This window comes from Penaeus monodon, chromosome 41 (genome assembly GCF_015228065.2).
Source record: "Penaeus monodon isolate SGIC_2016 chromosome 41, NSTDA_Pmon_1, whole genome shotgun sequence".
NCBI lineage: Eukaryota > Metazoa > Arthropoda > Malacostraca > Decapoda > Penaeidae > Penaeus > Penaeus monodon.
The window spans coordinates 16,666,211-16,681,210 of NC_051426.1; the positions used below are offsets into that span (position 1 = coordinate 16,666,211).

Sequence of the window (15,000 nt, forward strand, 5' to 3'; positions counted from 1 at the left end):
GATAAATTTTTCTCAGTCAGTGGGGTTTGTCAGAACAATGTTATTCTATTTTGGGAAATAATAAAAAAAGAACCACCTTATGATAAACCATTTTTTTTGTGTTGCACATGAGAAACAATATAACAAACCCTTATTCTAATGATAATACTATTGTCAAGGAGACCACATATGCACCTTTAAGTGGGTCAATAAAAATTTTTTACTCCTTATTTTCCCATATGAGACATACATAAGTTTGATTTATATCATAAAGGAGTCCCTAAGCTAAAGGTAATGGAGACCCCTCCTAGAAATATTTAAATAATGCATTAAATGTTGAAAAAAATTTTTCCCAAAAAAAATGAATACAGACGGGTAAAAATTAAAAAAAAAACAAAAAATAAAAAAAGCCCTGTATATCCCTTGCTTTCAGAAATTGAAACCAAAAACACGGAGTCTTTGTCAAACTTAAAAGGGAGCACCCCTGTAATTTGTCCAAGAGCAAAAAATGTTTGCTACCATGTGACTTTTCCACAGCAAACAATACTCTGTCATGAAAGGAGAGAGATGAGACAAAAAGACTTCGAGTGTTTTGCAACTGAGTGAAATAGTATAACCTCCCTTTACCGAAACCAAGGTATACAAAAATCATAGTAAAGGGGACAGGCTAAATATTAAAATGTGTGGAACTAGATTATGGGGGTTATAGGCCACCATGCAGCATCATGGAATGGGGGGAAAAGGGGGAAAAGAATGAAAGGCAGAAAGAAAAAAAAAAACAATAATAAAAGTAAAAATTTTTTCTTAAATAAAGAGGACAAACAACAAAAAAAAATTTTAAGAAAATAAAAAAATAAAAAAATAAATGCAAATCAGAGGGGTGGTGGTGTATAGAAGTGCATCAGGTGCCACTGTAGCACAAAGGTCTTTATTCCCATTGGTTATCATGAAGGTCCTTAGTGTCCAGTCCCCTTATTCTTTTGTTGATATATTTCTTATTTAACACTAGGAATGATAAATGACTTAAAAATCAGATATATAACAGTAATAAATAAATTAAAAAAAACCCCTCCTGCCTTTTTTTTAAGTTTCCCACAATCAGCACCCGAAACCATCTCTACATAAATAATAATTCCCAAACTTGAAAAGGGTTTTCATCAAAAAAAACCTAAGTTTGTAAATAAATAAAAAAAATAAAAGAAAAAAAAATATTAAAAAATACATATCAAGAGATATATAGGGCAACAAAAATTTTAAAAGGAGGAGCCCAGAAAACATATAAAAATAATCTTACAAAAGCAAAAACCCAAACTCACAAAATAAATGATATCATACAAGAAATAAAATTGTATAAATCGAACCCAACAAGACATGAGAACTGAGGAAAGCCATCAACTTCCAACATGAAAAGGGAAAAAAAAAGAAACAAAGATGCAAATAATCAAGACAAAATCAGCAAGAATTTGAAGGACAAATTTCCCACAGATGCCGGTTCCTGGTTGTCCTAAGTCATACCAGAGAGGGAAAAAACAAAATTATTTTTTTGGTGAAAAAATCATCACTCATAATTTATTTTTGGTAATATATAGAAAAAAAAAAGAGAAGAAGAAGAAAAAGAAGAGAAAAAAGAGGAAGAGGAAGGGAAGGGAAGAGGAAGGGGAAAAAGAAGAGGAAGAGGAAGAGGAAAGAGGGAAGGGGAAGAGGAAGAGGAAGAGGAAGAGGAAAGGGGGAAAGAGGAAGGGGAAAGAGGAAGAGGAAGAAGAAGAAGAAGGAAGAAGAAAAAAGAAGAAGAAGAAGAAGAAAAAGGGAAGAAGAAGAAAAGAAGAAGAAAGAAAAGAAAAATTTCACAGAAAAAGTGATTCAATTTTTAAGAAAAAAAAAAAGGAAAAAAAAAAATTTTTTAAAAAAAATTGCATAATAAGAAAAATGGAATGAAAATTAAAACAAATTAAAAAGAAGACTCAAAAACAATCAACTCCCCTTGGAATCACTCTGAAACCATCTTCAGAAGCAAACGGAATGAGATTTGGAATAATTTTTACAAACTTGTGCTGCCAACTGGAGGCAAAAAAGGTGAAAGCATTATTTTTCCACAACATGTGACTTTAAAGGGTTTCTTCGAGATTCAGCTTTGCCCCAGACAACAAAAGATACAAATAATAAAAAGCTTCAAACATCTGGCAATAGTCAAGAAGCTATGATAATTCTTTAGCTTTGAAAAAATCATTTTGTAAAACACATCTAAGTAGGCCAGAGCCCCAACCTTTTTTTTCCCCCAAAAATCATTTGACCACGGGTGATCTAGACTAATACTTATTCATTACATGTCCCCTGCATACTCATGCTTAGTAAAACCTGCATGAAAATTCAGTGAGTTCTTCCTTAAGACTTTCCACTAAGTTGCCTTAACAAAACTGGAATGATGCTCCAGTATATTTTTAAAAACATCCATTACATATCATAACTCATACTCTGTGCTTTACATGAAATAAAAAGTGGGTGTTTGTGACTACTGCTTGATGATCCTAATGCTCAAAATATCAATGAAATACTTGGTTCTGTTGTTTGTAATATAACCAAGTAAACTTTAACATTTAAAACCAAACATGATGACATTACACGGTTAAATCTGGAAAAATATCACTATTCCTAAAACCCACATAAAAAATTGGAGTAAACACTTTCCCTTTGAAAAACTAAGCCTCCATAAAATGCATTCTCAGACATGTATATAAAACTTGGATTTTATTTGTGCCATTTTTTTTACGAAAAAAAAAAAACCTCAACTGAAAAGCGCCCTGATGAGAAGAAAATATAGAAATAGCACATAGATGCCTGTTTTGTAATTATGGATGAAGCTTACTTTTATGTGCATAAGTGCCTGATATTTTAAAAAAAGTCCAACCCACAGCGGACAAAGAGTAACCAGGTTCTGGTATTTGTTTGTTACTAAGAGGTGGTCATATTTTGACCTCCTTCACAGAAACACTGCACAAAGCAAGAATTTTATAACGAAGGTGTTTACCTTAAGAACCACCTTAGTAAGTTAGTTTGACTACAAGGAAAATTTCATCACATAAAGGGCAGCAGTAACAAATACTTTAAAGAATTTTTATACAACTTTCCCTATTTATCCCATCTGAACCTTTCCACCAAATTTTCCCAAACCCGAACCACACCAGGCTTTAAACAGTACTTTCAGTTTCACGCTTTCCCCTCAAAATCCGACATAAGCTCACTGCCAATTTGGGAATAGCCAGAAAGACAGAAACCCTTTACTAAAACGGTGATTGAGATTGGAGTTTTCTATAGGGGTCTGTCCTTCTCGTCACTCTACCCCAAAGTAAGTCTCAGTGTTTCTGTAATTAAATTTCTTGCTTTAAAAAAAAATAAAGCGTAAAAAAATCACATCTTGTTACTCCCACCCCCAAACTGATTTTGCAGGATGTGGGATGAAGATGATGCCCCCTTGTGTTTTTACTGAGTAGATCCACCTTTTTGGAGCTTCAGTGTTCTGATCCTATTTATTTGGAGTCATTTTTAATTGTTTGAGTGGTTTCCAGCTCAGGGGATTCTTGGTCCTTCAGGATGAGCTGGGCTGAGGAGTTTGAGCTCTTCACACGTGCCGTGTACGCTCCCCGCAGTAAAAATTTAATGCAAAGGAATAAAACTTTAAAAACTGGTGTATTTAAAAAGTGTTGGTTTTCCCACCCTGTTTTTGCAGTAAAAAAACACTTAAAAATAAATAAAAGATAGAATATTTAGTGTTTAAAACATAAGTTTAAACCAAATTTATGATAATCACCATAAAAAACAGATGAATAAAAAGGATTTTTGACTTTCAACACCCCCTGTACAGTAACAAACATAAAATTCTGGCAAAAGCTTCTAAAATGACAAACAAGAATTTAGTTTGCATAATATACAACCCAAACAAACAAAAAAAAAAAAAACAAACAAACAAACAAACAAACACACAACCCCACACACACACACAAACCACACACACACACACACACAACAACAAAACACAACACACACACACACACACACACACACACACACACACACACACAGAGGAAAAATAGAAAGGAGGAAAGGAAGCAAGGCAGGGGAAATAAGAGAGGAGAGGGAAAAGAAGGGAAAAAAAAAGCGGGAGGGGGGAAAATTTTAATTGACTAAGTGAGGCAAGCTATAGCAAAAGAGAAATTTTAAGTCCCCTGATACGAAGGGTAAGGCAGGGATTTTTAATTAGAGACTAGTAAAAGAGCAGTAGTTGCGTATAATGTGAAAGACACAAAAAAAAAAGAAGTCTTTTAAGGAATAACCAAATGCATTGTGTATATTTGTGCAACTATTTAAAAGCATGCAAAAAACACTTTTTGAAAAAACCCCAACCAGCTGTGGTGTGGTTTGGAGTCATTTAAGGTTTACAAAAACCGCTACAAAAAGGTTTTCCCTCTAAAAACATATTTTCAACGTCTTACTCTAAAAAAAATTCCCCCCATGATGAAAATAAGGTGGGGAAAACAGAAAAAAAGGTAGCAACGGAAACTTTCAGTATTGGGTTTTTTTAAAACTTTATGGTAAGACTGAAATTGATGACATTTTAACCTGTGTTCCAGTAAATGCAAAAAAAATAAAGTGCATGAAAAAAGTCTTGTGCATTTCTTTATACAAATCAGAAAAAATCCAGTTAGGAAAGACAGAAATATGATCATTTTCACAAAGTAAAAAAACACTATTCCCCCCAAGCAACAATGCAAAAAAAATCACCCAGTCTTCTGACTGCTCTACAACAACAGTTCAGTTTTAAGCATCAAATTTGTTAAAGAGGGAGAGAGAAGAAAGAAAACCATTACCAGTCCTGTAAAAAAGGGTTTGCAAAGAAAATGGTATTCATGAATGAATTTTGTTTACAACAGTGCAATCTCAAAACAACACTGATAAAATTTAGCAAATTATTGACCTAAGTTAAAGACACCCTACAGAATCATAAAAATACTTTTGTGTAAATTAACTTTGTGGTTAAAATACAATGAATCCAACAATTCAAATAAATACACACAGATCTACATAAATTGTACCCCAATACATAAACTAAATTTATCAAAACCAAAAAGAACTCTGATGGCAATCCAACTGCCTCAAGGGAAACCAACAAGCACAAAAATAGGAAGAATACTGTATTGTTGTGACCGAAGAAAGAATTTTAAATGGTTTTTTATTTTACGAAACAGGACAGAAATAATGGCTCGTAGAGAGGAAATTGCTGACTTCTTTTGGGCATTCCAAGTTTTTAGAAACAGCCTTTCATATTTTTTCTATTTAGCGCACAAAATGACCCCTCCCAGTACTAATCCCTTCCAAGGCAGACCCCCCCAAAGAAATCAAAAAATAAGAACTATAATCTATGGGCATTGTATAAAATCAGTGGGTATGGTTTATGTTGATTTAACACTCACTCACTCACTCACTCACACAAACAAAAAAAAACCCAGAAAAGAGAAAGAGAGAGAGAGAGGAAAGAGAGGAAAGAGAGAGGAGAGAGAGGAAAAGGAGGAGGAGGAGAGAGAGAGAGAAAAAGAGAAAGAGAAAAGGGGAAAGAGAAAGAGAGGGGGAGAGAAGAGGAGAGAGGAAAAGGGAGGGAGAGGGGAAAAAAGGGAGAGGAGAGGGAGAGAGAAGAGAGAGAGAGAGGAGAGAGAGAGAAGAGATAGAGAGAGAGAAAGAGAAAGGGGAAAGAGAAAGAGGAAAAGAAAAAAAGAGGAAAGAGAAAGAGAAAGAAAAAGAGAAAGAGAGAGAGAGAGAGAGAGAGAGAGGGAGAGGGAGAGGGAGGGGGAGGGAGGGGAAGGGAGGGAGAGGGAGGGGAAAAGAAGAGTGAGGAGAAGAGAGGCGAGGGGAGAGGGGAGAAGAGAGAAGAGAGAGAGAGAGGGAAGAGGAGAGAGAGAGAGAGAGAGAGAGGCAACCATGCAGACACTACACACATGTAGACATACACACACAACACACAACTACACATGGGAGCGACAGACAGACACAGACACAGAACGAACAGACACACGGGGACCCCACACACACACACACACACACAAATAGAGGGCAGAGAGAGAGAGAGAGAGAAAAGGGCATTAATTTCTGAAGAAAAAGGGGGGTGCGGGGGGGTTTGAATTCAAAATGATTCCAAAATAAGTGAAAAGCACTTTTTTCCCCTCATTGTTTTTCCCACTTTCCTTTATTTGTGAACTTGATAACAATCCCAGAAACAATCATATGCAATAAAGTGTTTGTATTAAAATTTCAAAAAAAAAACAAAATTTTCCCAAATACCTAAAATACTTTTTTGAATTTCAAAGTGTGTAGAAGTAGTATGATGTTTGTGTGTGTCTGTGGTTATTATGTGTGTATTTTTGTGTGTCTATGAGGTATGTGTGTCTATATGTGTGGGGTTTGTCTATTGGTACGAGTGTACATGTGTACATGTGTTAATTTTGGGTGTTGTTTTGTGTTGTGTGTGTGGTGTGTGTGTGTGTGGGGGTGTGTGTGTGGTGTGTGTGGTGTGTGTGGTGTGTTGTGTGGGTGTTGATGTTGTGTTGTAGTGTGTGTGTGTGTGTGTGTGTTTGTGGGGGTGTTTTGGTGTGTGTGTGTGTGTGTTGTGTGTGTGTGGGGTGTGTTGTGTGGTGTGGTGTGTGTTGTGTGTGTGGTTGTGTGTGTGGTGTGTGGTGTGTGTGTGTGTGTGTGTGTGTTGTGTGTCTACACGTATGTGTGTGTGTGTGTGTGTGTGTGTGTGTGGTGTGTGTGGGGTGTGTGTGGTTTTTGTGTGTGGTGTGTGTGTGGTTGTGTGGTGTTGTGTGTGTGTGGTGTATAAAGGGATGAAGTGTCATACAAAAACAGACTTTCATATTTGAAGACATCAACAACATACAGTAACTCCAATAATGTTCATACAATACAAACCAAGGGGTTTATCCCTAGAAAAAAAAACTGCATTATAAACTTACCACATTAACAGTTCTATCTCAGACAGTGCTACGATTTGTATAGCACTACAAAAAGGATAGAAAGGAAAAATACTTGAAGCTATCTGACAGATTCCTGATATAAAATCAGCAACACAGGTAGGATAGTATATATATTTATGCATATATATATACGCATATTTATACAGTATATGTTATGATATATGTATGTAATTATATTTTAATTTTTTAAAAATATTATATATATATATATATAATATAAAATATATAATATAATTAAATAATAATTATATATATTATTATATATATATATATATTATATATATATATATAATAATATAGAATTAGATATATATATATATAATATATATATATTTGGGTATAATATAGATATTATATAGATATAATATAGATAGAAAATATAGAAAATATAATAGATATAAAATATATATATAAAAATATATAATATATAAGTAATATATATATTAAAAAAATAATATAGAAATATAAGGTATATTAATTAAAATATATTAATATCTAATTTATTATATATAATTTTATAATAAATATATATAAAATTAAATTTTTAAAATTAAAAATAAAAAATATATAATATAAAATATAATATAAAATTATAATAAGTAAATAATAATATAATATAATATAAAATATTTTATAATATATAATTATAATATATAGATAAAAATAGAGATATATATAATAAAATTATATAAATATATATTTTATATATAAATTTAATATATATTATATTATATATATATATATATATATATATATATATTATAAATATTTTTTATATTTATTATTTTATAATATATATTAATATTATATATATAAATATTAATATTATATATATATATAAATTATATATATTTTAATAATATATATATATATTTTATTTATTATGTAAATAAACAATAAATTACGGAAAAAAAAAAATTTTATAGATAATATAAGAGATTATAATAATAAATATAAAATATTATAAAATAAAAAAAAAAATTATTAATAAATTTATTATATTTTAAGAAGTATATTATTAATATAATATTTATTTAAAATTTAAATTTTAAATGATGGTAAAAGGGCCACAAGAAAACCTAAAAAAAAGGAAAAAGGAAAAAACTAAAATTATCCCAAAATTTTTTGCCATTTTTGAAAAAAAACTTTCAAAATAATCAAGAAAAAAAAATTTTTCCAAATTTAACAAAGGGTAAAGGGAAAAAGAACCTCTGAAAAACTTTTCATTTAAATTTTAAAATTGGGCCAGGGGGAAAAGACAAATTTTTCTGCACCTGAAAAATTTAAAAGGGTTTTTAAAAAAAGTTTTCAAAATTTAAAAAGCTTTTTCCAAAAAAGGAAAAACAAGAAAGTTTTTTTCCTCAACAGAAGGGAATTTTAGCCATGGGGCACCTTCCCCCCGGCCCCCTTTTGGGGGGACTCCGTTAGAAACAAAAAAACAAATTTCTTTCAGGAGGGTTTTTTTGAAATGGTGGTAAAGTGGTTCATCATTCAGCATTTCTGAAAAAATATGTGGTCTTTAATTTAATATTTTATTTGGGAAAAAAGCAAGGTGCTACAAGGGGAAAAAAAATTTTTTTAAAAAAATTAAAAAAAAAATTTTTTTAAAAAAAATTTTAAAATCAAAATAAAAAAAGGGGGGTATTTTATTTTTTAAAAGTTAAAAAAACAGAAAAAATTTAACCCAAAAAAAAAAAAAAGGAATTTTTGGGAGTCCCCCTTTTTTCCCAAAATGGGAAACCTTCCCTTTCAAAGTTGGCTCCGTTTAAAACCAAACAAATTGCTAAGAGGTGGTATTATCCTGTAAATTTGAAAAAAGGGGGGGTAGGAAATTTTTAAAAAATTAACCTCACAATACAGAAACGATGTTGCTACAAAAGGTAAAAAAAAGGGCTCTTTAGGCAAAAAACTCTAAAATTTGAAAAAAAAGGACCCCTTAAAAAAGAAAAAAAAACATTTTAAAAAAAAAATTCAAAGAAACCACATCCTTAAAATTTTCCAAAACCAAATATTTGCCTAAAAAATAAAAACCTTTGTGCCAAAAAAAATTTTTAGGGAAAAGTTTAAAAATATGGGGAAAAATACAAGAAAAAAAAAAGATGTGCAGCCTTAACAATTTTTTCAATGGAAAAGCTTCCCAAATTTTTTTAAAAAAAAATTTCCAAAAGGTTAGGCTTTCTAAAACCCAAAAAAAAAATCCCAAATAAAAAAAAAAAATTTTAAATTCTGGGAAAAAGAAAATGGGAACTTTTTTAAAAATCCCCTTCAAAACAATTTACAAAAAGTGCCTTTTAATACAGGATTCCAAAAAAAAGGAAAACATAGGAAAACAACCAATTTAATATTTAAAAAAAATGGAAGTACCATTTTCAGCAAAATGCAAAAAAATACCAAATATTTTTTCGAAACCAACAGCAATGTTACAAATTTTCCCAAAAAATTTTAGTAATTCCTTTTACCCCAGAAATCCCCCAGCTTCTTTTTTGGAATATTTATTTAAAAAAATAAAGAAAAAGGAAAAAATATTTTTAAGGGCTGGCAGCCATACATTTTTTTTTTAACAAAACCTTTTTTAAAAAAATTTTTCCCAATTTTTTTTTAAACCAATAAAATTTCCAATATTAAATTTAAAACCAAAACAATAACAAAACCATAACAAAAAAAACTAAATTTTAAAAAAATTAAAATTTGTTAAATTTACCCTTAAAAAAAATTTGTTTTTGAAATATAAATGCCCAAAAAAACTTTTTTCGGGGGCTTTTTAACAGAGAATTAAAACTGGAAAAGTAAACCCTAAAATTTTCAAAATCTTGGGGAAAAATTATTTTTAAAGAAAAAGAAATTTAATTTATTTTTTGACAATAAAAAAATAAAAAAAAAATTCTTTCCTTTATCCAAAAAATTTTAAAATTTTAAATATCTTAAACAATTTGCAAAAAATTTAAAAAACCAAAAATTTTGTGGGGAAAAAAAAAAAGTATTCCCCCTTTTTCCAATGATCCACGAGGGGAAAAAAAAGAGGGGGCCCCCAAAAAAGTAAAATTCTGGTGGCCGGGGGGCAAAATTTCTGTCATAAAACATTTTTGGCTAATGGGGTGAAAAAAGAGCACAATCTTAGGTTTATATTTCATGGAAAACCCCTTAATTATTTCCTCAATAAACAAATTTTTTGTTTAAAAAACAAAAAAAAATGAAACAAAAAAATAAAAAAAAGGGGGGGTTAACTCTATCAGAAATTTGCACCCCTTTAAACATGAAAAAAAGGGGACTACAAAGCAAAACTTTTTTTTGGGCCCGGAGGGGAAGATTTCAAGGGGTTTTTAAAAATTTTTTAAAATTAAAACATTTTTTTTCCCAAAAAATTTTAAAAAATTTGAAAAACAAAAATAAAAAAGGGGAAAAAAAAAAAAAATTAAAGTTAAATTTTGGGTTTTAAGGGGGGCCCAAAAAAAAAAAAACAAAGTAAGGGGGGAATCTTTTTAAAAAAATTTTTAAAACCCCCACATTTATTAAACAAAAAGGAAAATTTTTTTAAAATTTCCCAAAAGTGGAAAATAAAAAAAATTAACCCGAAAAAAAAGTGAAACCACGACGGGGAACCCTGAAAAAATTTGTTTGGAAAGGGTTAACAAAAAACAAGTAAAAATTTCTTTTAAAACCGTTTGGGCCGCAAAAACTTGGTCTAAATTTTGGCTTGGGCTGGGGGAACGGGACTGTTTTCAAAAAATTTGGAAAGTTTTTTTTGGCAGTTGAAAGGGACACTTACTTAATTTTTACCAAAAAACAAATTTTATGAAAGGTTATTTGGGAGGGGAAAAAAACTATGCATTCAGGAAAAAACTGTTTTAAGAGATAATCCATCCCTCAAGGGAGTAGTTAAAAAAATGTACCATGCAACCAAAAAAATTTTTTCATTATAATCATTTCTGAAAACCAGTAAAATATGAATTTCACGTTAAGCAGTGTCCAAGGGGTACCCAAATTCAGGGAAGAAAATTATGGGAAATGTTTTTATGGGTCAGGTTTAAAAAGGAAATGTATAAACATCAAATTTAAGCAAGATATGACAGATGAGTCTCAGCACAGGCAAACAGGAGTAGGGGGGTTTTTTTAAAAAAAAGAAAGGAAAAACTCACTAAATAAATTTAAGAGGCCAAGGAAGAGGTTTTAAATTTGAGCTTTTCAGTTTTCTGTGGGGCCATGGTTTTTCTGAGTGTTCACACAAAACAGGGAAAAAAACATTTTAAAAATGCCTTGCATATTCAGACTTACTTGAAACGCATAACAAATAACAAAAAACAAAACAAAAGATGCTTAGGTTTCGGCAATAACATGTTTCACCTGTCTCAATATGGAAATAAAGAACCACATATAATGATATACAGTATTCATGTTTTTAATGCTTCCTGCACCAAGTATTCAACATGTTGATGTTATGGTTTTTATATTTCTTTTTACCACCTCCCCCCAAAATTGAGATTTTTCACTGCTACCATATTGCACATATCATTCATATCTTCATTTTCTTTTTCATGATTCAACCTTGTCTCTTGATTTCTTTTCTATAGATTATGCACAATTTTGAAATACCAAAGATGTAAAAGAATATTTTTCTGCTTACAAAACATTCCCCCACTTCTTGCCAGTTCTTCCTACCATTGTATCATTTGTATTGGTGACTGAAATGATAACACCTTGTGCCACTTTGGATAAGAGAGAGAGAAATAGAGAAAGAACGAAAGAGAGAATGATATTTTTCTCCTTGAAAAAAACTTTCTTCCTTCACCCCCCATTTCCCATAAAAAATAAAGATGAACAGAAGTGAGACAAAAAAATGCCCTTAGAAAAATTTAAAATACCCTAGAACATGTATACTTTATTCATCCTGGCTGCTCCTGAAATAAAAATATATAAACTTAAACTATGACATAAAAGTCTAGAAAGAGAAAAAGAGCCATAGGCCTCACCTCCGACTCTGTCTTAGGGGATGGCTTGTCCAAGATTTCGATCTCCTTCTCTTCCATGCGCTGAGACAGCTTATTGGGAGAGTCTCTGGTGCTGATTTTGTTGATGATGTTCCTTGTGGTTGTGGAGGCCCTTTCACTTTCAATGCCACTGCTGGTGGTCGATGACTGCTCCTTGTTGTCAGGCTGTTGGGTGAATTAAGACATAAACCAGATCCCAAAGACAATGTTCAAAGGCATATGTAACTATCTGGGGAAATTAAACACAAACTCAAAATATGGTTTTACTTAAACTTTGTTATTCTTGATATATTCAAAATTTCAGAGCATGTCAGTATCTTTCCTTCTAACCTTTACCTGCTTTATGACAAATGTTCCACACAAAGTGATACTTAAGGTTTTAGTAACATGCAGGGTTCAAACTAGTGATATTCTTTGTGAGTTATTAACTATTGTAACTATGACACACATTCATGCAAGACATCTGATAACCACTGTTCTTTTTGTTAGCCTTTAAAGAAAGAATGCATCTTAAAATACTCTGTATTATTCATTAAGACAAAATGACTTAAAGGCATATAATCCTCTTTTAAAGCATTCCAATAATTTGAAAATAACATGATTTTTTTTTTTACTGTTGAATTATACTACATACATTGTAACACATTCCATACATTCAACCCCATGCCGACAGGTGGTATATGTATACATGCCATGGTAAACCGGGCTCCCTTTCCCGGTGGCAGTTAATCATGCTACATATCGAGTCGCTTAAGTTGGGTCTTAACAGTTGTATGCTTTTTGGCCATGACAGCAATAATTTTAGAGCCACAGCCCCTTGAAAGTAGGCTGAAGTCACTTTTCAGCTCCAGCCAAACTCATGGAGGGTAGGAAAATTTATATTTTACATACTTTTTCTTTTGACCCGGGGATGAAATCACTGCCTGAACACTGTCCAATTTTGGGGAGCAGCTCTTTGTCAGCATTGCGTTTAAAACCCAAAAATGTTTCTTTAAAAAAATTTTAGGGGGCCCCGGTGGCCGAAATGGTTGAGCACGGACTCAAGGGCTGTCACGACGACAAACTGGTTCGAGGGTTCGATCACCCGGCCCGGCACGTTTTTTACCTTGGGCAAAGGGAAATTCACCATGCCTACCTAGCCCCCGGGTGGCCAAGCCAGCCCAAGTCAAGTGGGTCCCCAAACCCGGGTAAATAGAGAGAATGTTTCCTAAAAGGTAAACGGCACTCTCCGTGGAAAGGAACGGGGACCCCACCCCGACTCACCCAAAGGGATCACAACATAAAAAAAATCTGCTGTGACCACGGCGGCTCAGACAGAACTACGTTTAAAAAAGAAGAAACAAATATCAAACCCAAAAAAAGTGCAAAATACATTTAAAAAACTATTTTATCTAAGAAATCACGTATGGGACTAATTGCACTACAACTATTGCTGCTATACCTGGTCTAAGTCCTATGATGTAAGTCTACAGGTAAAACATGTTTTATTATTCTAAAAACTTCCAGAGGTTTAAAAATGATACTATATAAAAATCTCACATCTCTAAGAAAATTCAATTCTGTTCAGAAATACTGTTCTCAATGACAATAACATTTAGTTAGAGGCAAGGGCACCTTTTATATGAGCTTAACCTAGCTAGTGATACTTGGCAACACTTTCATCTACAAACAGTGAAGATCTATGAATGAATTTCTTATGTAATAAAAATGTGAGGAAGCAATTTGCAGACATTATTAAACTGCAAAAAAGACTTCTCTTAAATTTTTCCTTAATTATTGATATAACACAAAATTTACATCTTAAAACATCACATACTACTTGCATTTCTATTACTATGCTTAAATCCTGAATTATGATAAACACCTGAAGACATACCTCTTGAAAGTCACGTTTACTTAAAAAAATACTATGAACTTATCAAACTTTCATGCATTGTAATTTCTCTCATTTGTATGATACACCTTAGGAAATCTCACCAATCAACATGGTAGGTATCTTACATTTCACAGTACAATTATCTCTTTTTTTGAAAACTTATTCCCACAATAAAAAAAAGAAACAAAATTTTAACCAAGTTTAGATTGATTAAAAACCCCTTCTAAATTGACAATTTTTCTCTAATATCTAATATTGTCCCAAAAAGCCAGTGGTAATAATAATAATATAACACTGATCAGTTTTCAAGTAAAAAAAAAAGAAGAGAATCATTTCCGCATACTATCTTGGCACTGTTTCTTTGGGGAAAATCTAAACAATGTATAAAGAGTGTACCGCTAGGCAAGACATGACGACTATGTGAATACAAAAGCTTCAACAGATAGCTGTAACACCTTCACAACTATCTTTTTCTTTTGATCATCATCATCAATAAAGGAATGCTCATGTTTGAGCATACCATTTTTACAAGTTTGATACTAAGTAAAAAAAAAAAAAGGTCAACATTCAAAATCAGATGACAATTACCACAGAAACATTAATGAGAGAGAACCAGTAAGAAAAATAAAGTTTATGCATTTTCTAGTTTAAATCAGCAAATATGCAGTGCATTTCACTTTAAAAAGAGCCAGTGGTCTTGATTATATATCTCCTCTGCAGAGCATTTTGTAAGGTATAAAAAAAAAAACCAAAAAAAAAAAAAAAAAACAAAAAAAAAAAAAAAAAAACAAAAAAAAAAAAAAATTTCAATAAATTTTTTTTTATCTGAAAAACCGCATATCTTTTAATTTTTTAAAAATTTACTGAACTGTAATTTAAGATAAAAAAGTTTCCAGGCCTATTTAAAATTTTTGAATTTAAATTTTATTTCAGTGAATTTGAAACCTTTTCCGACTTTGTAAATAATGAATGGGGATATTGTAAATTTTTGGGTTTATATTGTTGTAAAATGCCCAAAAACAATGCCAATTTCACTAGTTTGATAAAGAAAAAATGTCACTTATTCTAGATCTATACTAAGGTGTGGTTAGGCAATTTTCTTAATCTCCTAATTTACCACTTTGATTGAACTGGAAAAAAA

At 31.4% G+C, this 15,000-nt stretch overlaps 1 protein-coding gene across 5 annotated transcripts in view; it reads right to left on the reverse strand.

The window, feature by feature from the left end:
• Positions 1-15,000, reverse strand: part of LOC119598723 (coronin-1A-like) — a 151,768-nt gene that overhangs the window by 84,476 nt on the left and 52,292 nt on the right. For all 5 annotated transcript variants that reach the window (XM_037948505.1, XM_037948502.1, XM_037948504.1 and 2 more), the window contains one exon: positions 11,966-12,148. In XM_037948505.1, the coding sequence (XP_037804433.1) occupies positions 11,966-12,148 (183 nt within the window). The remainder of the gene's footprint in view (positions 1-11,965; positions 12,149-15,000) is intronic.